The sequence below is a fragment of the Pelodiscus sinensis genome, chromosome 1, assembly GCF_049634645.1.
Source record: "Pelodiscus sinensis isolate JC-2024 chromosome 1, ASM4963464v1, whole genome shotgun sequence".
NCBI classification, from domain to species: domain Eukaryota; kingdom Metazoa; phylum Chordata; order Testudines; family Trionychidae; genus Pelodiscus; species Pelodiscus sinensis.
Window position 1 is genome coordinate 205,161,343 of NC_134711.1, and position 25,996 is coordinate 205,187,338.

Sequence of the window (25,996 nt, forward strand, 5' to 3'; positions counted from 1 at the left end):
CCTTCCCCCCATCCCAAAACCTTCCCTCCCACAATCCATCCCTGCATCAGCCTCTGAACAGTTAAGGCACACAAACCATGTTAAACTTGAAAAATATGTTTATCAAGGAGTAATGTTAGAATTTAGATGTTATAAAAAATAGAATTGTTCAACAACTGTGAGAAAAAAAAACTTTTTTTAATCTATTAACTTGTGTTTATAACTGTGGTAGGAGGGGGGATTTCAACCAGGAGGAAGGGAGGGAGGGAAGGAGAGAGGGAGGATTTCCAACATGGAGTGAGGGAGGGAGGGCAGACAACTTAAGGGTAATGGCGGCCTCGCCTGGGCTGCAAGGCTTTGCCACCCCTTGTCCGTGGACCCTGCCATCCTCGGGCTCAAGTTGGGGCTGACAATGACTCTGCTCTAGCGGGGGGGGGGGGAGAGGGGCAGGGCTGGAGGGGTGACGGGCTGAGGGAGAAGGAGGGTCAGAGGGGGCTGGAGCTGGATGGGCAGGAGGAGTCCCCAGGGGGAGAGGACCTGGCACAGCCAGGGACTCCCGGATGGTGGCACACATTGTGCTCCACTCTGGGAGGAAGTCCTGCAGGAGGCAAGTATGCCACCGAGCCTCCTCCCTCGCTCTTTCAGCCATGGTCTCTTGCATTTTGGCCATGGTCCCCTCAATTTTCTCCATGGCCTCCACATGCCTCCTCAGGAGGTCGTTGTAGGTCCTCCAATGCCCGCGGGTGCCATGGGACCGGGTGGGTGGTGGCACAGGAGTTGCTCGGCGGACAGCAGCAGCAGGTCCAGCTGTGGAGAAGGGGGAGAAGCGATCAGTGTTAGCAATTCACAAACAAGTCCATACACCAAGGGATGGGAATGTTGTTACTGGTAGGCCACATCTGGCCTTGCCAGCCGCCTCAGCTGCACAGGGGACCCATTGTGGCTAGGACAATATCCACCTCCACCCCCTAGATCCTCCCGCCCTCCACTGTGGCTGCCCAGGCCAGATCAGTGTGCAGCCACAGTAGGACAGGGGCCTGCTGCACCTTGGGTCTCCCATGCCTCCCACCCACATACCCACCACCTGCCCACCTGCTTGTACATGCACAGAGAAATGCAAGCTGTCCAGGAGGGAGGACCAAAATGTGAACACTGCTCTGAATCCTCTCTGCTCCCACCTCCCCTGTGCTGTGTCTGTGACCCTGCCTGCACTCACCTGATGTTCCTTCTCCAGCGTCAAAGGGTGCCTGCGAGGCTTCCTGTGTCTCCGGGACAGGCTGCAGAGTCAGGGTCAGGGTGTCCTCCATCTGCTCCTCCTCCCCTCCTCCACATCTTCCTGGGGACTTCCTGCCGGCTCTGCTGCACTGGTGTGTGCAACCCTGTCTGCACGAGCACTGGTGCAGACATAGATTCCTGGCCTCCCAGGACGCGGTCCAGTTCTTGATAGTAGGTGCAGTACACTGGGGCTGCACCTGAAGCCGAGCTCCACTTTCGGGCCTTCATATATCCCTGCCGAAGTTCCTTCACTTTGGCCCGGACCTGTTGCAGTGTCTTTGGGTGGTGCCCTTTATCGGCCAGCCCCTGAGACATGCCGCCATAGATGCTGGCGTTCCTGCGCCGGGTGTGCAGGGCCTGGACTGCTTCCTCCTCCTCCCACAGTTCAAGCAGGGTCAGGACCTTTGTCCCTGACCAGGCTGGGGCTCTCTTTTTTGTTGCCTGTGGGCACCAGGGCTGGCTCCCTCAAAGGTTCTTGGGGGCCTCATGGTGCTGGAGCTGCACACATGGCCACGTGCAGGTGACGCTGGGAGAGCTCGGTGCTGACAGGCTCTGTCTGTGGCCAGCTTCCTGTCACAATGCCTGCCAGGGATGTCTGTGCCTTTAAAACATGGCTACAGACAGGACCAAGAAGAGGTTTTTCCTGAAGGACTGTCCAGCAGGGGGTTTCCTTGGAGGTCTTTTTCTGTCGACAAAAGAAACCCCCGGGTCCAGACTGCCCTTTTTGTCGACAGAACTGTCGACAAAGACGTCATGCCTCGTAAAATGAGGTTTACCAGCATCGACAAAACTGCTGAGTTCTGTCGACGTTATGTCGACAGAACTCAGTGGTAGTGTAGACGCAGGTATAATTTTGTCAACAAAAGTCCACTTTTGTCGACAAAACCCTGTAGTCTAGACACACCCTACGAGAATACAATGAACAAAATTATACACATGGCCACCAGGTCAGAATTTTAAATAATATACATGGAATCTTTTGAAAAAAGCTAACTACCCTTCTCCACGCATACCTAAATACCCAAACTACTTCACAGCAGTTATTTGCCAGAATTAAAAACCATGGCACCTCAAGGGACGAACAATATGATACAGCGCCTTTGCTCTCAAGTATGCCTATTCTAATGAACTCCGAGTAAGCAGTAACCCAAAACAATTACAATTATGAATACTTTTCAGTGACCTATTCCAAGTGATTCTACCAGCCAGGTATCTGCACCATAAACCCCAAAACATCAGCCAGTAATTTTACTCTACGTTAGCCGTTCATCAGGGAAAGAGCAAGGTACAAACAGGTATGAAATATACTGGCAGGGCAAACTGAGGAAACTTGCACAGCCATGGTCCATACTCTAGCGCACTTTGATTTCCAGGAGTGTCAACCTGGCACTTTTCAGAGGTATTTAATTAAAAGGAAATTTACAAATACATAAAAGAAACAAAAAAGGCATGCTGTAGTACTGGGTGGCACACAGCAAAATAGCATGTAAACTATAAACAGTCCTACCAATATTACCTTAAGTGTTTTGAATTGAAGAAGGAAGGAACAAATTTAATTATACCAATTTGAACTGCTTTGGGGCATCGTTAGTAATGAAATTAAAACAAATAAAAGATAATAAAAATTAAATTGATAGAGAAACTATTTTATCAAACACCACAGATGGAGATTATTAAAAGGACTGTTGATAATTTAGGTCCCGATCCTGCAAGCAGACAGATTTGAATAGTTACACACATGGTTTGCAGGACTGAACCCTGCCATGTCTATACCCTTAAAATTTGTATTATCCTTTAATAAACTCCTTTTCCTATTTAATACTAAAATCATCTCAGATTATTTTACTGCTAAAACACATCAGAATATTTTCATTCATCAAGTAAGTGAATATCCAGAAAGAAGAGATGTTACAAAACCACACAATCTTTGTTACAACCAAGGAAATATACATAATTAAGTGACTTGACAATAGCCGACTTGGCACTGATATTGTCAAGAGAGAAATATTCTTGATCCTGAAATGCAGGGTTTTTTTTTTTTTTAAACACAAAATTATTTAGATCAGTCAAGCTCATTTTGCAATTATAGCGCCTTTGATGTAAGCATTTAGAAGCATTTTATAAAAACATTAAGGGTGAAATCAATGGGAATTTTGCCAGTGTCTTCAGTGTGGCCAGTATTTCACCCAAACACTTTGTCAGGCTTCTGAGATAGATAGATAGGGAATACCACACCTCTCTGAAATGGTCATCTTTAGGTTGGAAGGAAACAGCTATTTCATAGTGCACATGAACTCTGTACAACACTTAAAGCCATTTAAAATGTATATCCAACTTGTGCTATAAGCAAGATTTATAACTGGAGTTAAAATTTGGCAAAAACACCAGGATTTACATTGTAAAAATATAAGAACAGCCACACTGAGTCGACCAATGGTCCATCTAGTCCAGTATTCTGCCTTCCAACAGAGAGTGACCTGCACAAAATGCCTCAGAGGGAATGAACATAGAAATTTATTGAGTAATCCCTCCCCTGTTGTTCAGTCCCAGCTTCTGGCAGTCAGAGGTTTAGGAACAAGCAGCACACAGGACTACATCTCTAACCACTTTTGCTGATAGTCATTTATAGACCTATCCTCCATGAACTTATCCATTCTCTTTGGAGCTCAGTTATACATTTGGCTTCACAAATTCCTCTGACAAGAAGTTCCATAGGCTGATTGGGTTGTGAGAGAAAAAGTATTTCCTTATATTTGTTTTAAACTTGCTGCCTATTCATTCCACTGGATGACATCTGACTCTTGTGTTATGTGAAAGGGGTAAATACTACTTCCTTATTGACTCTCATAACATTCATGATTTCATAAATCTCTACTATATCCCTCCTCACTTGTCTCTTCCTAAGATGAAAAGTCCCAATTTTATTATTTCTCATATGGCAGCCATTTCAAACATCTAATCATTTTTGGTGTCTTTTTCTGAACCTTTTCAAATTTCAATACATCTTTTTTGAGATGAGGCGACCACATCTGCATGCAGTATTTAAGATATGGGAGCATGAATTTATATAGCAGCAATAATATTTTCTGTCTTATTAGCTGTCCCTTTCCTAATGCTTCTTAACGAATATTGTCAGCTTTTTTGATTGTGCTGCACTTAGTGCAAATATTCTCAGAGAAAGATCCACAGTGACCCCCATGATTCCTTTTCTTGAGTGGCCAGGAAAATCTAGACCCCATTATTTTGTATGCATAGTTGGGGTATGTTCTCCAGTGTGCAATATTTTGCATTTATCAACACTGAATTTCATCTGTCATTTTGTTGCCCAGTCACCCAGACTTGTGAGATGACTTTGCCACGCTTTGCAGTCAGCTTTGGACCCAATTCCATTGAGTAATTGTGTGTCATCTGTAAGTTTCTCCACCTCATTGTTCACCCTTTTCCCAAGATCATTTGAGTATGCTGAGCAGCACAGGTCCCGTTACAGATCTTTGGAGTACCCTCTATTTACCTCTGCATTATGAAACTGATAATTTATTCCTACTTTTTGTATTCTATCTTTCAACCAGCTACTGATCTATAAGAGGACATACATACACCTTCAAAAAGTATGACGGGAACTACAAAACCCTATGGCCTCTATTTAAAATATTATCCAAAAAAATAACACAAACTGCAGCAGTAGAAGATTCCCTCGCTACTATACTGGGTCATTAAGCAAATACTTAGATAAAGGCAGCACCCTGTACTAAATCTCCAGACAACACTTACCTGAGTATTTAAGTATTCCTTGAAAGTTTTATCTCCAAGAAATGAATCTAAGAGAACCCCCCAAGATTGAGACATTTAATAGAATCAAGAAGCACAAGGTTTTATGATTGACTTTTTTAAAAACAAATTTCAGTAAGTATCTTATCAACATTTGGTATTTGAGCTACAAGTCAGCAGACTAAATTCAAGACAGACATGCCAGAATATGCTTACCAGAAAGAAAAAAGTTAACTACTTTAATCCCATTCGTTTGAGAGTTTTCAAAAGAATATAGGGAGACAGTATGTATAGCTTTGTCTCCCTGTCTTTGTTAATGACACAGTGCTGAAGATATCTGTTCTAATCTACTGCATTCTGTACGAAACTCAAGACAAGGGGATACAGTAAAGTTAAAGGGCTATAAATCTGAAATGGATAGGCAATAAATGTTTACGCTACATAAAATTTAACTTTTGAAATCACTTCCACAGGATACCAAGGCAAATGGCACCATAAGATTCAAAAGAGGATAAAACACCTATAAATCAGAGCAGAATATGTAAATACACTAGCTAGACTCAACACTGCAACATCTATCAACCTTAACTTTTCAGAATGTAAATACATTTTGTCTTTCTGGGAAAGTCTCCTCTCTACCAAATTTCCCCCTACTGACTATTCCTTTCCACTCCCTCAGGCTAACGGGCTTCAGAGGGAAATGACTTAAGTTAGAGAGTTCAAACCTGCACAGAAGCGAGCTTTGTATTGGTAAGTAGTCTGGTAGCTTAGGTAAGGCAGAAAAGGAGAGGAAGATCAAGCACACTGAGTCGGGTCTGCCTGCACTCAGCAAGAGCGACTAGAGGATGACAGGAAAACAGAGGAAATAGGTATGCCTGGTAGAAAGAGAAGAGAGTAGAATCTGCTCTCATCTCCCTTCTGTGAACCATAAGGACATGATCAGGATCAAAGAATATATCGTCAGCTCTAGCCATTTCAGAATACATGAGTTTTAAAGTACTGAATAGGATGCGAAGAAAATGTATATGGCTTTTCCCTGGAACACTAATGATCATTTTCATCTTTTGGGGGGAATCTTTCAAACTTTCAAGATTACAATTTTTTAAAAATAAGGACATTGTAAAAAGTACAAGAGGTGACAGGAGCAGATTTTTTTCCTTAACTGACTAGATATCTGGTTGAATGTATCCATTAAACTTAAATCTCTAGTCATTTAAAGTACTTTTCGGTAATTACCTTGATTTTTCCATAGTAACAGATGGACCATTTAGCTGTACCATGTGAATAGCAGCTGTACCATGTGAATTTGCAATCATGGGGGATTGGTTAACACCAGCCCCCAATCCTGCATACAATTTTATAGATGCTTAATTTCCATGCATACATGTGATGTGTCTACAGTCTTTATTTTTTCCTCAGTTTATTCATAAAAAACAGGGGAGCTGAGAGACCGGATTGCTTATAATTGCTTTGAGATACTTGGACAAAGGGTTCTATATAAGTGCAAAGTAACATCATTAACTCAAATTAAGTTTTAAAAAAATATGCAGGAATTTCTCACCTTTTTCTTATTTATCTAACAAATTCTTACAAAATAAATAGACAGGAAAAAGGGATATTTTGCTGAGTTTTTGTAAACAAGTTTTGTCTTGTTAAAATCCTACAATATCTTTAAAAAAAAATACCAACACCCCTCAGATTCTGAGGATGCACCTTCAAGTACAGTTGCCATTATAACCCATTGTAGCTTTACTTTTGTAGTTAGGATATTACCAGAATGCCTAACCTTTATAGTACAATCTGTTGACCCAAAATATCAGATGCAATATTTGGAAAGTTGGTATAATATAGCTTCTTGACATTCGTAGGTAACTCAACCAATTTTAGAGAACGCTGTATAATTAATCTATATCCTCAGAAGAAGTCATCAATTTCTTACCAGTCATCTACTATTTTTAATTATCCTTCATTATTTCTATTATGCTCCCAGTTTCATAATATTTAAATCAGTAATACTTTCCAAAAGCCAGTGTGCAACAACTTTCTATATACCACAAATTCATATTGCCAGACTATTGTCTATTGCTACATAGATAAATAACTTTGCAAATTATTTACCGTCTTACATTTAATCAGGTTTTAGGTGACTAACATTCTTAAGGCAAATTCATTTACATGACTGGCAGTCTAGTTTCTTGGTATGCGCTACCAAAAATAAAACAAAAATGCATCCGAGAGGCAATGAACAACATGAATGAAATTTATTCTCTCACCTCTGTATCCACAGAAGTTACTTCCTAGAATGGAGAGAAGCACTTATCCCTTATACTCTTTCTTATAATAATAATGTGATTTTTCATTTGGCATTTTGTGCAAATCCAGTAAAACATTAAGGTGCATTTTAAGAGGTGAAAGTTGCAATGCATTAGAAGATTATATATTTTTGGATGCTCTTGACAAATAGATCTGGGAATATAGGGAAGTATCAATTTAAAGCTACAGAACCCTTTTAAGAACTATGCATCTCTATTGTCACTAGTTATAAGATCTGACGAGCCCAAAAGGATTTTATGTAACAAATGACACTGTGCAATATGAAACTGCAGCTAAGAGTGGATTTTCTAAGCACATATTGAACTACATTAGAACTTGTCTGTTATATTGCTGTGTAAGATGCTATTGAATATTTTGCTGATTTTTATGTGAGAATAAAAACTGGCCTTTAAGAGAATACCCTTTTACTATATAGCTGTGTACTTAAGTGCAATCACAGTGCAATCGCATTTGTCAATATAAAACCAAACTAAGCAAGCATATTTTGGTGAAGTTGTTATAACTCCACACACACCAAAAATGCTTAGTGCTTTTTTTAAGTCTCATACATCATTTCATTTTTGCAATTTCAAATGCCCCGATAGGACTTTGTATGGAAGTAACTGGCTACTAAGGTTCAGAGGATTTTGGAACAAAGCAGAGACTTTAAACTGAATGCTGTAGTCATCTCTGGGAAAGACAAAGGTGGTAAATTATCGATTAGCTTTATATTTAGACGCATCCCTGGGTTCACTGCTAGGATTGCTCCAATCATCAGCTTCAGGTGTAGTCTTGTAGTGTCGCCATGCTGACTTATTAAAAACCGGAAGTCTTTCAAATGATTCACTTGAAAGAGCCTATAAAATGATAAGAGCAATGGTAAGAAACTGTTTGAGAGACGTAAAGTGCTATACATGATAACCAATGCTTTGTGAACACTAACTTCTGCATCCAACAAAAGCTTCAACTATTTAACATTGTATGTATGCCCCACACATGAAATTTTAGAAGCCACTTTGACTAAACTTCTGGTGACCCAGTTAAAAATGAAGTTTACCATATTGCAATAAAAATCCATGAAAAAATCATTTTGAAATGCTCCCATCTCCAAGGAAATGGAAGCTACAAAGAGAATAAAAAGAAAGCAATAAAAATAAAAGTTTTAGAGGAGATCCCTTTGGGTCCTTTTAGGGGAATGGCTGTAGATCAGTGACTCCAGCCTACTGTACTCCCTTCAGGAGTCTGATTTGTCTTGCGTATCCCCAATTTTTACCTCAGTTAAAAGCCACTTGTTTACGAAATCACACAAAAATACAAAAAGGTCATAGTACACCATTACTGGAAAATTGCTTATTTTCTCATTTTTATCATATAATTATAAAATAAATCCTTTGGAATATAAATATTGTATAAATACATTTCAACATACCCGTATATAAAGTGGTACAAACAAGTCACTGTCTGTATGAAATTTTAGTTTGTACTGACATCACTTTTCATGAAGTAAACGTAAGCAAATTTAGTTGAGAACTATAGCAGTACATCATGGGGGGAGAGGAATCTCTCAGGTAAGTAACCAAGACTCAAATAATATAGGGCATTTAAAGCAAACTGCTTGAATCCAACCAAAAGGCTTATTTCAAGCCAGTGTACTTCAGACTGCTAGTCTGTGCAGCTGCACTGAGTAAGTACTTGATAAGCAATTATTCACAGGCCAGAGGTAGAGCTAACATGATTCATCTGAATCTAGAACTACAGCCAAATGGCTGTGCAAAATCCAGACAAATCTGAGATTGTGTTAGTGGGTCAAGTGGAAGCAGCTGGAAGAGGTGGCAGAATTCAAAGAGGGACTGCAACTGCCAGTTGTAACACAGGTCCATAAATTGGGGTTTCTGATAGATCCTGGAATGCTCTTGGATGCACTGGTAGCAGTTATTTCTATGCTTTGCATTTTCCTGAGCCGGTAAGCTCACCCAACTACTCACTTTCTCTGCAATGAGGACCCAGCTACACTTAACGTATCTTTGTTTCTAAAGTGTAGACACAGGTCAAGTGCATTACACTCTGTAATCTTGAGTTGACACTCAGAAGCTGAAGCTAGTGGAGAATTGCTACCACATGCTTACTCAGCACAGTTGCACAGATTTATCTAATTTATCTGAGGCCTAGTTACCTACCTGAAAGATGCCTCTCCCCCTACCCCATGATATACTGCTTTAGTTGAACCCTGCAGAAACACTCAAGATGAACTCCCTAAATATACAGGAAAGGATGTGGTGGGCAGAACATTCTCCATGAGGATTTCTCTATTTTGGAAGCTATTTCTCACTTGTCTACACAGAGCCCAGAATTTGTTGTCTGGAAATGTTGTAAAGCTCAAGGTTGGGGTGGTATTTTTAAACTTTTATTGTTAAAACTGCAGAGGAAGGTACAGCCTGAGGCAGCTATATTATTGGTAACTCTTTATTGGTATTTGTTACTTTTTTTGGCTTTCGGGATAACGTCCAGAGCACTGGATGGGCATCTATAGATATATTTTTAAAATCGGAACAAATAAATCAATATGCAACAAAGGCTCCACATTTGAGATTCTGAGTAAGTCTTTCACATTGAATGTATGAGCAAAGAGCAGCAACACAGGCCTTTCACCTTTTTTAGGTGTAAAGAGCTGCCCAAAAGCAGTGCCCAATGTCTCTCAAGAGTCCACAGATTCCAAGACCAGAAGGAACTGATATGATCAGCTAGTCTGACATCCTATATGACACAGGCCATAGAACTTACCCAAAATAATTCCTACTACATATCTTTTAGAAAAACATCCAATTCTGATTTATAAACTTGCCAATGATGGAGAATCAATCCTTGGTAAATTCAAAACAATGATTATCTATCCTTCATTGCCAAGGGTTAAGGGTGATCCTAAAGGGCTGAGGCCCAAAGATAGGAGAAGTAAAAGTGAGGAAAAAGGAGGACAAGAAAAGAACAGAAATTGAACATTTTAACCTTTACCATTATTCTATACTCCCATCTACACTTCACTAGGGATGCTAGTGCATAGTTGACTACCTAAAAAGCATAGGCTGTATGAGAGAGTCAGCGCGAGGGGAGGGGTGGGAAACAGGAGACAGTGCTGTGGGAAGCCAGCTTAAAAGACGGTTCCCCCCAGCACCATCTCCGCAGTGCCACCTGTCCCCCTTTCCTCTCCAAGTGCCTCTGATAGAGGCAGCAGGAGGGATAGGGGAGGCTGTTCTGACAGCAGCCCCTGTCCACAGGAGTCCTGGGGGGAGCTGGGGCCCCCCCATGGACAGGACTGTTGCCACCAAGGAGCCCCTGTTGGCAGCAGCCTGGGCTGGCCACAGCCAGAAGCTGCTGGACTTGGCACAAGCTGGGACCAAGCAGTTCCCACTTGCGCTAGTTTGGGATGCTGCACCTCTGAATTTTAAATGTAGTAAGAGCCCAGTGGCTCTTACTACATTTAAAATGTAGAGTCACAGTGCAGTTGACTCATGAGCCAACACGAGCCAGGACTGCTGAGTCCTGGCTTGAGCTGGTTCCAGAAGCTACCTCCGCTGGAGCTCTGCAAAGCGGTACTTATCGACTATTTCTGCAATCGATACAAATTGTATCAAGTACACAATTAGCTAGATAACCGCAATTTAATATCCTTACACTCTACTCCTGTTCTCTCAATTTAATTGTAGTCACAAGTGTTAGAAAACAAAACAACAAAATTATTAACAAATACTGCCTGCCATGACCTGAGGCTCTTTGATATCTCATCACTTTAATATTGATCAAAATCAGAATAGGAAACAAAGACCCAATAATTAAGAGATTAAAAAATACTGGAAACAAACTAATGCAATATCAAACTCTGTGGTCAAAAATGAACATCTATAACTTCCATTTTAAGTATTCTGTTTGTCTGATATAAAGTACAAAAAATACAAATAAAGAAAACCGTAGAGATACTAGGGAAAAATTTTGAATGTGAAATGAGAAGCAGTTGACTGTTTTGCCTGACAAAAGAATTCATTATATTAAATGAATTATGATGGAATTAAGTTGTTACCTTCAAATAAATTACAGCATCAGTACCCACGCCTTCCATTGAATAGAGTTTGAGATCACCTTGAAAGTATCTCGCATAAAGACGAGAGATTGGCAAACCATACCCAAATCCAGCCTATAAAACAAAACAAAAAAACTTGTGGTGAGATAAAAATCAATATTCTGTATCAGGTATAATTATTTATCAAAAGAAGATTAAAGAACACCAATTACTATATTTGCATCCATTTGCCCATCAGACTTTCTTTTGCTCCCCAGTCTATATAACATATTGCAGCCTGCCTCCATAAAATTTACTCGCTTAAATATGAAACGAGAAAAATTACTAACAGCAGCAGTATGTTTTGGCAACATACAAAAATAAAGACTAAATCTTTAGTAGACTAGCACATGCTTGCTATTACTTTCTGAACTACACAATTATTTTAGCAGATCAAACAGTAAGTAGTCCCCAGAAAACAAGAGGATGATGCTCTCTACAGCTCTTTTGTAAGATCGCTTGTGCTGCAATATTCCACTCATTGTTAGTGGCACTAAGTATCTGACAGCAGTTTATTATCTTCGATTAAAATATGAAAAAGCAAGACATAGCCCTACACACTTCAGCTGATCTAATAATATACATCAATGATAGCGGATGGCATGTCGCAACAAATCGCCATGGAGGACAGAAATGAGATGTAGTGAAAGTAATGACTGCAACTTTATTCAATTATATACATTAGGGGGTTGTGCCCCCTGCTTACTGCACTCACCAACCCCACCCCTGGCGGGGGGAAGGCAACCCTGGCTCTTCCTGCCAGCCACCAAGGAGGGCCAGGCTGCAGCCACACCAGCCTAGACACCTTCATAGAATCATAGAACTGGAAGAGACCTCAGAAGGTCATCAAGTCCAGCCCCCTGCTCTAGGCAGGACCAATTCCAACTAAATCAACCCGGCCAGGGCTTTGTCAAGCCGAGACTTAAACACCTCTAGGGATGGAGACTCCCTAGGTAACCCATTCCAGTGCTTTACCACCCTCCTAGTGAAATAGTTTTTCCTAATATCCAACCTGGACCTCTCCCACCACAACTTGAGACCATTGCTCCTTGTTCTGCCATCTGTCACTACTGAGAACAGCCTCTCTCCATCCTCTTTGGAACCTCCCTTCAGGAAGTTGAAGGCTGCTATCAAATCCCCCCTCACTCTTCTCTTCTGCAGACTAAACAGACCCAAGTCCCTCAGCCTCTCCTCATAAGTCATATGCTCCAGTCCCCTAATCATTTTGGTTGCCCTCCGCTGGACCCTCTCCAATGCGTCCACATCCTTTTTGTAGTGGGGGACCCAGAACTGGACACAATACTGCAGATGCAGCCTCACCAAAGCCGAATAAAGGGGAATGATGACATCTCTGGATCTGCTGGCAATGCTCCTCTTAATGCAACCTAATATGCCATTAGCCTTCTTGGGTACAAGGGCGCACTGTTGACTCATATCCAGCTTCTCATCCACTGTAACCCCCAGGTCCTTTTCTGCAGAAATACTACTTAACCGGTTGGTCCCCAGCTTGTAACTAGGCTTGGAATTCTTCCATCCCAAGTGCAGGACTCTACACTTGTCCTTGTTGAACCTCATCAGATTTCTTGTGGCCCAATCCTCCAATTTGTCTAAGTCATTCTGTACCCTATCTCTGCCCTTAAGCGTATCTACCTCTCCCCCTCAGCTTAGTGTCATCCGCAAACTTGCTGAGGGTACAATCCATCCCCTCATCCAGATCATTAATAAAGATATTGAACAAAACCGGTCCTAGAACCGAACCTTGGGGCACTCCGCTAGAAACCGACCGCCATCCTGACATCGAGCCATTGATCACTACCCGCTGGGCCCGGCCTTCTATCCATCTTACCGTCCATTTATCCAATCCACAATCCCTTAACTTGCTGGCAAGAATATTGTGGGAGACCGTATCAAAAGCCTTGCTAAAGTCAAGGTATATAACATCCACTGACTTCCCCATGTCCACCGAGCCAGTTACCTCATCATAGAAGCTAATCAGATTGGTCAGGCACGACTTGCCCTTTGTGAATCCATACTGATTATTCCCAATCATTTTCCTCTCATCCAAGTGCCTCAATATGGATTCCTTAAGGATCCCTTCCATGATTTTTCCAGGAACCGAGGTAAGACTGACCGGCCTATAGTTCCCTTCTTCCCTTTTTTGAAGATGGGCACTACATTTGCCTTTTTCCAGTCATCCGGGATTTCTCCCGATCTCCATGAGTTTTCAAAGATAATAGCCAAAGGCTCTACAATGACATTTGCCAACTCCCTCAGTACCCTTGGATGCACTAAGTCTGGACCCATGGATTTATGTACGTTTAGCTTTTCTAAATAATTCCTAACCTGTTCTTTACCCACCACAGGTTGTCCATCTTCATCCCATCTTGCGTCACTTGGCGCAGAAGTCCAGGAGCCAACCTTGTCCGTGAATACAGAGGCAAAGAAAGCATTGAGTACTTCCCACATCATCTGTCACTAGGTTACCTCCTTCATCTGCACACCCTCTCTGATCACCTTCTTCTTGTTAACATGCCTGTAGAAACCTTTCTTGTTATCCTTCACATCCTTAGCCAGTCGCAATTCCATTTGCGCTTTTGCCTTCCTGATAACCCCCTGGCATTCTCGAGCTATACCTTTAAACTCCTCCCTGGTCATTTGTCCAAGTTTCCACTCTTTGTAAGCTTCCTTTTTGTGCTTAAGTTCACCAAGGATTTCCCCTGTAAGCCAGTCCGGTCTCCTACCATGTTTGCCTCTCTTGCTACGCGTCAGGATGGTTTCTTTCTGTGCCTTCAATAAGGCTTCTTTAAAATACTGCCAGCTGTCCTGGACTCCTTTCCCCTTCATGTTAACATCCCAGGGGATTCTGTCCATCAGATCTCGGAGGGATTCAGAATCTGCTTTTTTGAAGTCCAAGGTGTGTATTACTACTCTCTTCTTCCTTTGGTCAGGATCCTGAAATCTACTATCTCATGATCACTGCTTCCCAGGTTGTCACCCACTTCCACTTCCCCTATTAGTTCCTCCCTGTTTGTGAGCAGAAGGTCAAGCTGCGCACGGCCCCTGATCGAATCCTTCAGCACCTGTGTCAAGAAGTTATCCCCAACATTCTCCAAAAACTTCCTGGATTGCCTGTGTACTGCCGTATAGGTTTCCCAGCAGATGTCAGGGTGATTAAAGTCCCCCACGAGAACCAGGGCCTGCGATCTGGAAGCTTCGCTCAGTTGTCCGAAGAAAGCCTCATCTACCTGATTTGGTGGCCTGTAGCAAACACCAACCACAACATCAATGCTGTTGTTTGCTCCTTTAAACTTAACCCATAGACTCTCAACAGGTTTTTCTCTCTCTTTATACTGGAGTTCAGAGCAATCGTAGTGCTCTCTTACATATAGTGCAACTTCTCCTCCTTTTCTACCCTGCCTGTTGTTCCTGAACAGTCTATACCCTTCCATGACCGCGCTCCAGTCATGCGAGCCATCCCTCTGTTATCCCAATTAAATCATATTTCTTGGTCTGGGCCAGGGCCTCCAGTTCTTCCTGTTTGTTGCCCAGGCCTCTCGCATTAGTGTACAAACACTTCAGGTAACCAGTTGATCGTCCTATCTTCTCCATTTGAAACATGGGTCCTCCTTTCTTGCCCCTTCCTCTCTGCATTTCTTCCCGGTATCCGACTTTCCCACTCCCCTCAGGATTTTGGTCACTGTCCCCCGATGAACTTAGTTTAAAGCCCTCCTCACTAGGTTTGTAAGCCTGCCCACGAAGATGCTCCTTCCTCTCTTCGTTAGGTGGATCCCATCTCTTCCTAACAATCCTTGTGCCCGGAACAGAGTCCCATGGTCGAAGAAACCAAAGCCCTCTCTGCGACACCATCTGTGCAACCATGCATTTACGTCCTCAGTTCGAGGATCCCTGCCCAGTCCTTTCCCTTCAACAGGGAGGATGGACGAGAACACCACTTGCGCTCTGAATTCTTGGATCCTTCTTCCCAGCACAACATAATCCGCAGTAACACGCTCAAGATCATTCTTGACCGTATCATTAGTTCCCATGTGGAGAAGCAGGAAGGGGTAGCGATCCGAAGGTTTGATCAGCTTGGTAAGCCTCTCAGTGACATCCTGAATGCGAGCTCCCAGTAAGCAGCACACCTCTCGAGATTCCAGGTCCGGACGGCAGAGGGATGGCTCAGTCCCTCTTAGGAGGGAGTCCCCGACCACCACCACCCGTCGTTTCGTTTTTGGAGGTGGTGGCCGTGGAACCCCCATCCATAGAGCTACACATCCCATGCCTTCCAGTAGAAGGTGTTCCTTTCTGGTTTCTTCCTTGTGAGGTCCCTTCCAGAGCTTTCAGCACTGCAGAGCCTGTGGAGAGAGCTTGAAAGCGATTGCTTACCTCTATAGCATCGGGGGATTCCCGTGCTGGCCTTTTTCCCCTTCTAGAAGTTACATGCTGCCAGTTCTCTTCTTGGTCACGTACTGCCCTCTCTGGCTCTTCTGCCTGCCGTTCTTGAAGGATTAAATGCTGCCTTCTATCGAGGAAGTCTTCATCCTCTCTGATCAAGCGTAGGGTCAACACTTGGGCCTCCAGTCCTCTAATTTTTTCTTCCAAAATGTCGACCAGCTTGCACTTGGTGCAGATGGAATCCGTTCTTTCTTCGGGGAGGAAGACAAACATGGCACACGCTGTGCAGGTAACAACAGCAGACCCATCACCAACCATCACTGCTGTCCTGGAAAAGGAATTTAAAAAGAAAGGCAAGAGAACCTCCCGCCCTTCCCTCTCCTCTTCCAAACTCCCTCTCAAAACTCCCTGTTAGCACTCACCTGTTGCAAGCTCCTTGGTCGCTTGCCCACTGCCTTATAAAGCCCCTCCCCCTACCAAGGCTCAGCCAATCAGCAGAGGCTTCTAGAATTCAAACTTTAATTAGAAGCCAACAGTTTCCACCTGCCAATCACAGCACAAACTGTTCGCAAGCTCCTTGGTCGCTTGCCCGCTTGCCCCTTCTCCCTCCTCCTTCTCACCCCACAAGCCAGGGTCCTTTCTCCCTCCCCGAGCCAGGGTCCTTTCTTCCTCCCTTCCGCCAGCCAGGGCCCTTTCTCTCCCTACCTCCGTCATACAGCCCAGGGCTGCCCAGCTGCCCGCTGGGAGCGGAAGACAAGGAGGAGACAAGTCAGTGCAGCAGCTCCCCCAGATGGCTCAGGGGTGCTCTAGCAGCTGTGGTAAGTACAGCTGCTGGGGAGAGGGTGAGTCTCCAGGGGGGCAGCCAGATTCCGGGCAGTCAGGCACTGTGTTCTAGCTCCCCAAGAGCCTGACGGTTGGAGAGACCCCAAAAGGCCACTGCTGGCACATAAGCCTGGCTGGGAGCTGCACTCCTAGCGCCTGCCCCCTCACTCCTGGGCTTTCACGGCTCTGATGTGGGTCTGCCAGTTACTGTTCCGTGGTTCTTGGCATTGAAAGCCCTGTGGGGTAGGGGTGGGGGTGGAGAAAATGGAGGAGGGGGTTGGTTTAAAATAGCAATTCCAAGTGGCGAGGGGAAGCAGCGAGGTCAGGCTTGTGCTGGGAGAGGAGGGAGGAAGCAGGTGGGACGCAAAGTAATGTGATGTCACTCTGTCATCCTGCAGGAATTTCTTTTTTAATATTATACACAAAACAGTAATAGACAGTTTTTGCAATGGTTGCACATTCATCAAAAAAATGTAAAAGAGCTCTCCTCCTGAACGTTAAGGCCTCAATATAAGCCACACACTACTTGAAAGACAGACTCCTCACATTCATAGGCTTGAAATGATTACACACTAAGACTAAGATCCCCAGTTACACATGAGACAAGTCAACAGACCCTATCATGACCCTAGCTTATAGAAATAAGGGTTATCATACTAGCAGTCTTTTCTCTCACTGCAGATGGTGGAACGAGTTTTTACCTGCAGACCCTAGCTTCCAGCCCCTGTTCCAGAGTGAGGAGAGTTACTGGGTGAGCTTGCACTCTCCTCACCATCAATTACCCCAATCAGGAGGATAGAACAGTGGGTAGGTGAGCAGTGTTCCCTCCAATTTTTTCCATTCATGTGCAGAACAAATTTTGTTGTGTACCAAGGCACATGCGGACATGCACCACCAGTGGAAACACATGCTGGTGGCTGTGAGCGCTCTGCTCATCAGCTGGGAGGCATCTCAATCTCTCCTGGGTGGACACCTAAGCACACTGCTTATAGGGAACACGGGTGAGCTGATGAGCCAAAATTGGCCCATCATTTCAAGACTGATAAGAAGAGTACAGAAAGCAGCAAAGGAGAGAAAGGAACAGAGCTAGCTGAGCCCAATTTCACATAGATGTCCAAGACCGACCTCAGTTCCTATCAGGCCGGAGAGAAGGGCCTAAAGCCCAGGATACAATGCCAACAGCACTGCCGCAAGAGACTATAAAGGCCTTGGTGAACAGCACAGTGAGATACAAAACTAAGGGAGTCTAAACAGGTTTTCTATGACGCAAGAAGGCAGGATCCCTGTTTTAGTCCTCCCCCTACCATCCTGTGATGAATCATTGCTATTCAAAAACCTAAGTCTAGGAGTTCCAGCTGAGGCTGAGAATCACCATACATGTTGTATGTTTGAGTCCCTCTATATTGGCAAAGACTATCCACAGCAAGAAAGCAGACTGCAAGAAAGTACTCGAAAACTATGCTCTTACAAAGTAATGAACAATAATGAACAAAAAGTCTGACCTACAGCAAAACAACAAGAAAGGGAAACCAGAAGCACAAGAAAAGGACCAAAATGCTCATTGAACATTCAGTCTCTTATATATTCTAGTCCAGTGATTCCCAAACTTTTCGGCATCACATCCCCTTTTTGATTGTTGAGAAACCCTCACGCCTCTCTCCCTCCAAAATAGCAGCAAAACTTGTTGAGAAAAAAACAAACAAACAAAGCCCCCCCCCCCCCCCCACACACCCCAAACAAACAAACCCAAACGAACAAAAAAGGAACTGACCAGGGCCGAAAAACAGTGAACAGTCATGGCCCCTTTAATTCCCAGGACCACTGTTTTTTAAAAAAGATGCTGGTACTCCAGGGGAAAAATCCCTCTCCCCCCAAAGGTTGCCCTCTTAAGAACAGAGCAGGCATTGCCCTTTTAAGGCAGACATTTTTAAAAGTCTGCCTGGGATGCTCCATCCTCCCCCTGTCTCAGCCAGCCCAAGCTCTGCGTGTTCCGGCAGACACCTGAGCCAGGAAAAACAGAAAATATCGGACATTTCACATGGTATTTTCTGAATTTTTTTACTGGACGGACTGGGCTCTTTCTTGGTGGCGAGCTCTGCCTCGGGCTTCCTGTAGTCAGCCACAGTTTCTTCAGCAGTTGCTAACTTGGGGACGCCTGGGGCAGAGCAGCTGGGATGGTGCTGGGTTGGTCCAGTAGCGCTGCATCTCGGCGCTGTGGGACCAACCCGGCAGCCCCCCAGCTGCTCTATGCCAGGCGTCGGCGAGAAAAGCCTGGCCTGCTGGGGGGGGGGGGCGGAATAGAGTGCACTAGCTGCGCCGCCCCCCTCCTGCCCCCCCAGCAGACCAGGGAGACGCGGGCGGTGGGACCGCCGAGACGCGCCGCGGTCCCACTGCCCACGTCCTCTGCGGCTTTGCTCCGCGTCTCCCTGGTCTGCTGGGGGGGCCCCCCAGCAGACCAGGGAGACGCAGACCACCTTTTCTTGCCGCGGAGGACGCGGGCGGCGGGACCACAGCACGTCTGGGCAGTCCCGCCGCCCGCGTCCTCCGCGGCGAGAAAAGCCCCGTTCGTAAGTAGGGATCCGACGCAAGTCGGATCCACGTAACTCGGGGACTGCCTGTAATCCATACAAACAAAATGTATAAATCCTGTAACAAGGAATACATTACTGAAAGACCAAATCTGAAAAATATGCGGCATTCAGCAACTCCCATTGTTCTTAATGGAAGTTACTGGGTGCTGCACATTTTTGTAGATCTAGCATAGAAGGTACTATGAAGAGGAACAGAATGACATGTCACTACTGAAGACCAAACACTAAAATGAATTAGCCTGACACAAAACACATTACAAATGTTTTGATTTGATTTTTACACAATACAGATTTAAACCTATGTAAAAGTCATTTTTTAAAAATTGATACAAACTCACTTCCTACTTATCTGCAGTGCTCTGTTCGTGCTATAGCACTGAAAAAGTAGCTCAGCTAATTGGGCACAATTTCGTGTGTACGAAAAAAACTAAATTCTAGTTAGTTTAAATACTAAACATCTTTTACATTAATCTGTTTTAAAATGCTGTACATGTAGTCATTTCTAAGCATACAATGTTCACAACACTCAAATAAGTAATTTCCTACTCCAAAGATGAGATGCTAAAAATGAACAACAGTGAAGACTGAGTAGCATTCTTTTCTCCTGGTAAGTGTTGCCTACACTGATATACTGATTACATCTAATTTCTGCAATAGAAAAAACTTCAAGAAATTTTAATGTAGAAAAAAAGAATCATCCAGAAGAGAGATTAAAGAATGTAACTGCATTTACATTCTGAAAAAAATATTTTACCCTGACCTACAGATACTTACCAAAGGTGCAGCTCTGGTTGGCTCCAAACTAGGCCTAGGTGCTGTTGAGTACATGTAGTTAAACAGTCGATCTATTTTTCTCAGAGGGACGCCACCTCCCTGATCACTTATCTACACAAAAAAAAAAAAAAATTATCAAGGTTTACTTAAACTCTTATCTGCTCAGAAACAGAAAATTCATATCATCAAACAAACAAAGCATGATGTAAATCACTTATATAAACACTGATGCAAATTGAATGAGTGCAAGAACCTATATGGAGTACATAGTTTAGTGTTTGCAAAATTAAAGATCAATTTCTTGAAAACATTACTAACATGAGTATTTCTTTGAAAATCAGCTCAATAGGTTAAAAATATTATTAGTTTACCTTTATGGATAGATCTTCTTTTCCCAAAGTGACTAATGTTTTAATTGATGGATAGCCTTCTTTCCTACCTTCATGTAATTCCACTGTAGCTCTCATTGAGTTCTAAAGTTAAAACAGTATGTTTTAGATTCTGATTTATTGTCTCTCTCAATGTTACCATATTTTTGGTAACAATATACAAATCAATATGTTTTCACTATGTTATTCTGAAAAAAATCTTCTGAATAAAACTGCCCTAAATTTGTATATATAAATACAGAAAAGCATATATACTTGAGTGAACTGAAGATGTGCTTGCCAGCAAGTCAAATGTCAAATTATTACATTTTTATATTGTAATACTTCACTGAAATTAACTGAATATCTCTGTTGAACACAATGCCAGAAAGCACAAGACAATACAGCAGAACATCAGAGTTATGAATACCAGAGTTACAAACTTACTAATCAACCATACCCCTCATTTGGAACTGGGAGAAAGACCAACCCTCCCCCCCCAAAAAGAACCAACACCATACAAACCACCAAAAACAAAAACAAAAACAACAACAACAATACAGCCCAGGCGGCGGCTTTGCTCTGGTGTCCCTGGTCTGCTGGGGGGCGGGGGGGTCCAGCGGCTTTGCTGGACCCCCCTAGCAGACCAGGGGGACAGGAGCAAAGCCGCAGAGCACACCCGCAGCGGGACAGCCGCGGCGCGCCTGGACTGTCCTGCTGCAGTCGTGCTCCGCGTCTTTGCTCCGGGTCTCCCAGGTCAGCAGACCAGGGAGACGGAGCAAAGCCGTGGAGGACTTGGGCGGTCCCGCCACCCCCGTCTCCCTGGTCTGCGGGGGAGGGGGGGGGGTGCAGCTAGTGCCCCCCCCCCCCAGCAGACCAGGCTTTTCTTGCCTACCCCTGGGGTAGAGCAGCTGGGGGTCAGTTTCAGCAGCGGCTGAATCAGGATGCCTGGGGCAGAGCAGCTGGGGTGCTGCTGGGTTGCTCCAGTAGCACGGAGGAGCCGCGCTACTGGAGCAACCCAGCAGCTCTGCCCCAGGCGTCCCCAAGTCAGCTGCTGCTGAAACTGACCAGCGGCTGACTACAGGAAGCCCCAGGCAGAGTTGCTCTGCCCCAGGCTTCCTGGAATCAGCCCCTGATCAGTTTCAGCAGCAGCTGACTTGGGGACGCCTGGGTTTCTTAAGTTGTATCTGTATGTAAGTCAGAACTGGCATCCGGATTCAGCCGCAGTTGAAACTGATCAGTTTCAGCAGTGGCTGACGCCAGTTCCGACTTACATACAGATTCAACTTAAGAACAAACCTACAGTCCCTATATTGTATGTAACCCGGGGACTGCCTGTATTCTGAAAATTAGTAAACAATTTTTTTAAAGTCACTATTCAAAAAGAAAACTAACATCTCTCAAGATGAACGCTAGCACCCACTTAAATATCCAAGCCTTTTCCATCCAATAAAACAAAAAGCCTGAGCAAAATAAGGTCTTGTACTGCACCATGGTCAGTGTTAGAAATTTTATCACAAGTTATTTTGAGTTAACCAAACGCAGAAGAGAGTACAACCATTTCTGGAGAGTAAATGAATGTTTAAAGAGTGCACATTAGGGAAGGGCTCAAGGACTAACTTTGATCACATCACCCCAAAGTTTCAAAAACAAAAAGCATGAAAACATCAGGAACAATGATTTTTGCAAATATTCTGGCTAAGAAGAACCTTAACTACAACATACAATTACAATGACTACTACAATTCGAGTATTAATAAATCTTACCTACCTTGAACAACTCAAACAGCATATGAAACAGATGTGAGGGTACATAGACTACTTGAATAGTCTTGTTTGGAGCTTTAGCTAGAAATAAATAAATCATTAGTTAAGAAGCTTTTTTCAAAATATTCCCCATGTGGTATCACAATTCACTCCATCGACTGTAGTAATCATAATTTGTAACAAAGTCAACTTCAAAACTATGCTCTCTCTTTCCAAGCATGTAATAGCGGATCTTGAAAACATACTTCTGAGTTAAATACAGAATGCAGTTATATCAGAAGGTAAGTAGAATTTTGCCTGGTAATTACCTACAAAAGATAATGCTAAGGAAAGCAAAGGCAGCTACTAGAAGCAATATCTGATTCAGCGTGAGCTCTTTTCCCTCAGTATCACATACTGAACAAATGCTTAGAGAGAAGGATGTTAGGGACTAGTCGACTATCAGATATCAAACGCTCATCAGGTAGTCAAGCCAACTAGTCACTTCCCCCTCCCCCTTTGCTGCCTCTAGCAAAGAGAGGCAGCAAAGGCAGGGGGAAGGGGGGAAAGGAGGGAAAGAGCGAGTACTTCAAAGCAGAAGCGCCCGCATGGAGCCCAGGGTCAGTGGGGGACCCCAGGCTCCATGCAGGCGCTTCTGCTTTAAAATGAACAAGAGCCCCCACTGGGGACTCTTGTATATTTCAAAGTTGGCACTCTGCATGCAGCCCGGGGCCAGCGGGAAATCCCACTGCCTCTGGGCTCCACGTGGGTACTTCCACTTTGAAATGTACAAGAGCCCCTGGGGCTCTTGTACATTTCAAATGGTAAGCGCTCTTGTGTAGCCCAGAGTCAGCGGGACTTCCTGCTGGCCCAGGGATGCACGTGGAGTTCCACATTCCTCCTTTGAAATGTACAAGAGACCTCTAAGGTCTCTTGTACATTTCAAAGGAGGAATGCGGAAGTGCCTATCGACTAGTCGAGCAGACGATGGAAATTCCATTAACTATTCAACTAGTAAATTAACCAATATTTAACATCCTTACTTAGAGCCCTGCAAATCCATGGATACTGCTTTATATCTGCAGGTATCCACATCCACAGATGTAGATGTGTGGTGCTTGTTTTTGCAGATACAGATGCAGATACAAAATTGTGCATCCACACAGGGTTCTACAAATGTTCCTGCATGTTAGGGTGCTCTTACCTCTGGAGTAGTTTTATATAACTAATTAATATTTTTATTGCCTTAGAAGGCCAAATAATTAGGAGGGCAAGGAAAGACACCTCTCTCTATATGATCGGTGTCCTGCAGAAATTAATAATTTAAAAACTTATCTCTGGACTAAACAAGTTAGCAAGTATACTTTTTCTATTTGCTAATATTTTATTTTCCCATTCCCTCCAGAATTTCCTACAGCACTTAAAAATAAAATAAACTTCCTATTACCATTGAATTCTTCAACTTCCAACTCTGGTGCAACCAGATAGTACTGCTCACACAACATCTTAGCTGTTTCATAAGCATCTGTGAAAGAATAAAACAGCATACTTTATTCTGAATTTTACATGTATTCAAAAAGATTAGCAATATTCATTCAACATCTCAGAATAACAAGACTGCAATCAGATACCTACATTTTTAGAAAATTAGTCTAAAAACCTGAAATTAATGCACATTTTCATATTAGTTGTGTATATTTACATCTGCATAACTCAAAAAAGGGCAAATTATCTTAAACAGATTTACTATCACAAGTTTTGAGTCATATGGGTTATGCAAGTAGACGCTCACAACAGTCATCTTGCTTGGATATTTATTTATAGTAATCTGATAGCAAACTTAATAGGGGAAAATAATCTTTAGGTCAAGGGCCAAGTTATAAGATCTGGCAACTCTGGGATGGTTTAAGCAGAGTAGGTTAAAGTAGTTGTGTGTGAGATAGCTGCTGTTCATTAAACCTGCCCTCAATTTTGTTATTTAGTGCAGATAGTTTCTCCTACTATATCCACATTCTATGTTGCCACAATGCTTCAAATCCTCTGGAAGGACAGAGTGCTACAACATATGGCTGGGGAGATCGGGGCTCAAACTGGGCACAATCCAGGTTTCAGGGTGGGGCAGTGCGTACTGTAACCCTGAATTTAAAAGATTTAAGTACAGGTGTATTTTGACACATTGGAAGGTTCTAAGGCACTACAGGCCAACCTTAATTTGATAAACTTGAATTATAAACTTCCCTTGTTTTTTCAGTAAGTGGCGATAGTGAGGGGGTAATGGATGCAGGGCACCTGTAATGGGGGAGTACAAATGCTTCCTGAGAATACCTTGTTGCCATCCAACTACTAGTTCTTCTCCCCTCATGGTCCCTTCCTACCTCCAGTAAGTAGGAAGTAGAATTGGAGTAACTTGGAAGAAGGACGAGGGGGACAATAAGGAGCATATATACCACCTACAATCAGTAAAAGAGAATGGAGGGAAGCTCCAAAGTTTGTACTCCAATTTGGGGGGCTAGGTTAGAGTGAAGGAGGTTCACTCTACAACACAAAAGGATTGCAAAGGTGTGAAGATGATCATTAATCTCAATGGGATGTTCACAGAAGAATAAGAATACTCACAAAGATGAGTACAATCTGACAATAGTTCTAAAATGGCTTAACTGACATTTCCATATCAAAGCGTGTTCTCCTCCCCACTCTCCCCCAAGCCCAGCCTCTGTAGTGGAATTTTCAAGGCAATTTTCAAGGCAATATAATTATGCAAGTGGGATATAGAGTAATTTGATAAGTAAACTCCTCATTGAGGGAATTTAGATAGGGTTTATCCCTGGGATCCTGTCTCTAAATGACTCCAAATTCACAGCCAGTGGTATACCTTTAGCCTTACTATGGTACAGCAATAGCATGTTCGGCTAGTAGTGCCTCCACAAGTACGGCTGCATCAGGATTTCCTTTTTAACAGAAGTAAAAAAATAACTTGCAAAATTCTCCTTTGGGTTAGAACAGCATTTAAAAATCTTAATGCAGTTTGTACATTGCTTGATTTTTCTATAGTAGGTAATATAATTTGAGGTTTGTTCTTATTATTTTAAGATGGGCCAAGATGACAATTTTTTTTCTTCACATCCCTTTGTTACAGGAAAAAGAGATTATTTACCTTACAATAATTGTGGTTCTTTGAGATGTGGTGTCCATATGTATTGCCATGGGTGCATATGGGGATCTTTTAGCCAGCAGCCTCCACTGGTTCATGCCTACGCCCTGTGTGCCTCAGCCCCCATACCCAACAGCATAAAAGGACAGGAAAGGGACAACTGCCTTTTACTTCCTCAGCCAAAACAAAACGCGGGTGTGAAAACTCTGTGCCAGTAGGGAAGGAGGGTAGATCACAGGATATGTATGAATAACACACGTCAAAGAACCAGAGTTACGTAAGGCATCTTGTTTGTCTACACCCACTCACTCTCCCCTTCCCTCCCCCCCTCCAACACATACACGCATTTACTTTCTTTCCACTCTTGGTGACTTTCGAATGGTTACCTGATGCTAAGATGTGAATGCTCATAATCTATTTAAATAGCAATGGTAATATAGCTCTGCCAAAATGTTCTATTTATCTGAACAGGGGAATAATGACTAAGGAATGCATGCACAGAACTCCAGTTGGCTTCTCTACAAGTTTCAGAAACAAGGACATTTCTAAAAGAACCTGTAGGAGCCTGTGGAGTGAGTTTTAACTTGACCAAGAGACTCTAATCTAGCTAACCAATAATATGTTAATAAAATCAGATATCTATTTAGATAATCTTTGGATCACATAGCCTGTCCTGGAATCTCTTCTGCAAAGGCAATAAACA

At 43.2% G+C, this 25,996-nt stretch overlaps 1 protein-coding gene across 1 annotated transcript in view; it reads right to left on the reverse strand.

Moving 5' to 3' along the window:
- Positions 1–608: 608 nt before the first annotated feature.
- The window catches only part of PDK3 (pyruvate dehydrogenase kinase 3), a 79,014-nt gene continuing 53,626 nt past the window's right edge, over positions 609–25,996 (reverse strand). Inside the window, exons 6-11 of the mRNA XM_075913292.1 lie at positions 23,590–23,667; positions 22,168–22,244; positions 20,400–20,501; positions 20,029–20,139; positions 11,408–11,521; positions 609–8,192 (exon numbers count right to left, since the gene is read on the reverse strand). Coding sequence (XP_075769407.1) covers positions 8,049–8,192; positions 11,408–11,521; positions 20,029–20,139; positions 20,400–20,501; positions 22,168–22,244; positions 23,590–23,667 — 626 coding nt within the window. The 3' untranslated portion in view covers positions 609–8,048. The remainder of the gene's footprint in view (positions 8,193–11,407; positions 11,522–20,028; positions 20,140–20,399; positions 20,502–22,167; positions 22,245–23,589; positions 23,668–25,996) is intronic.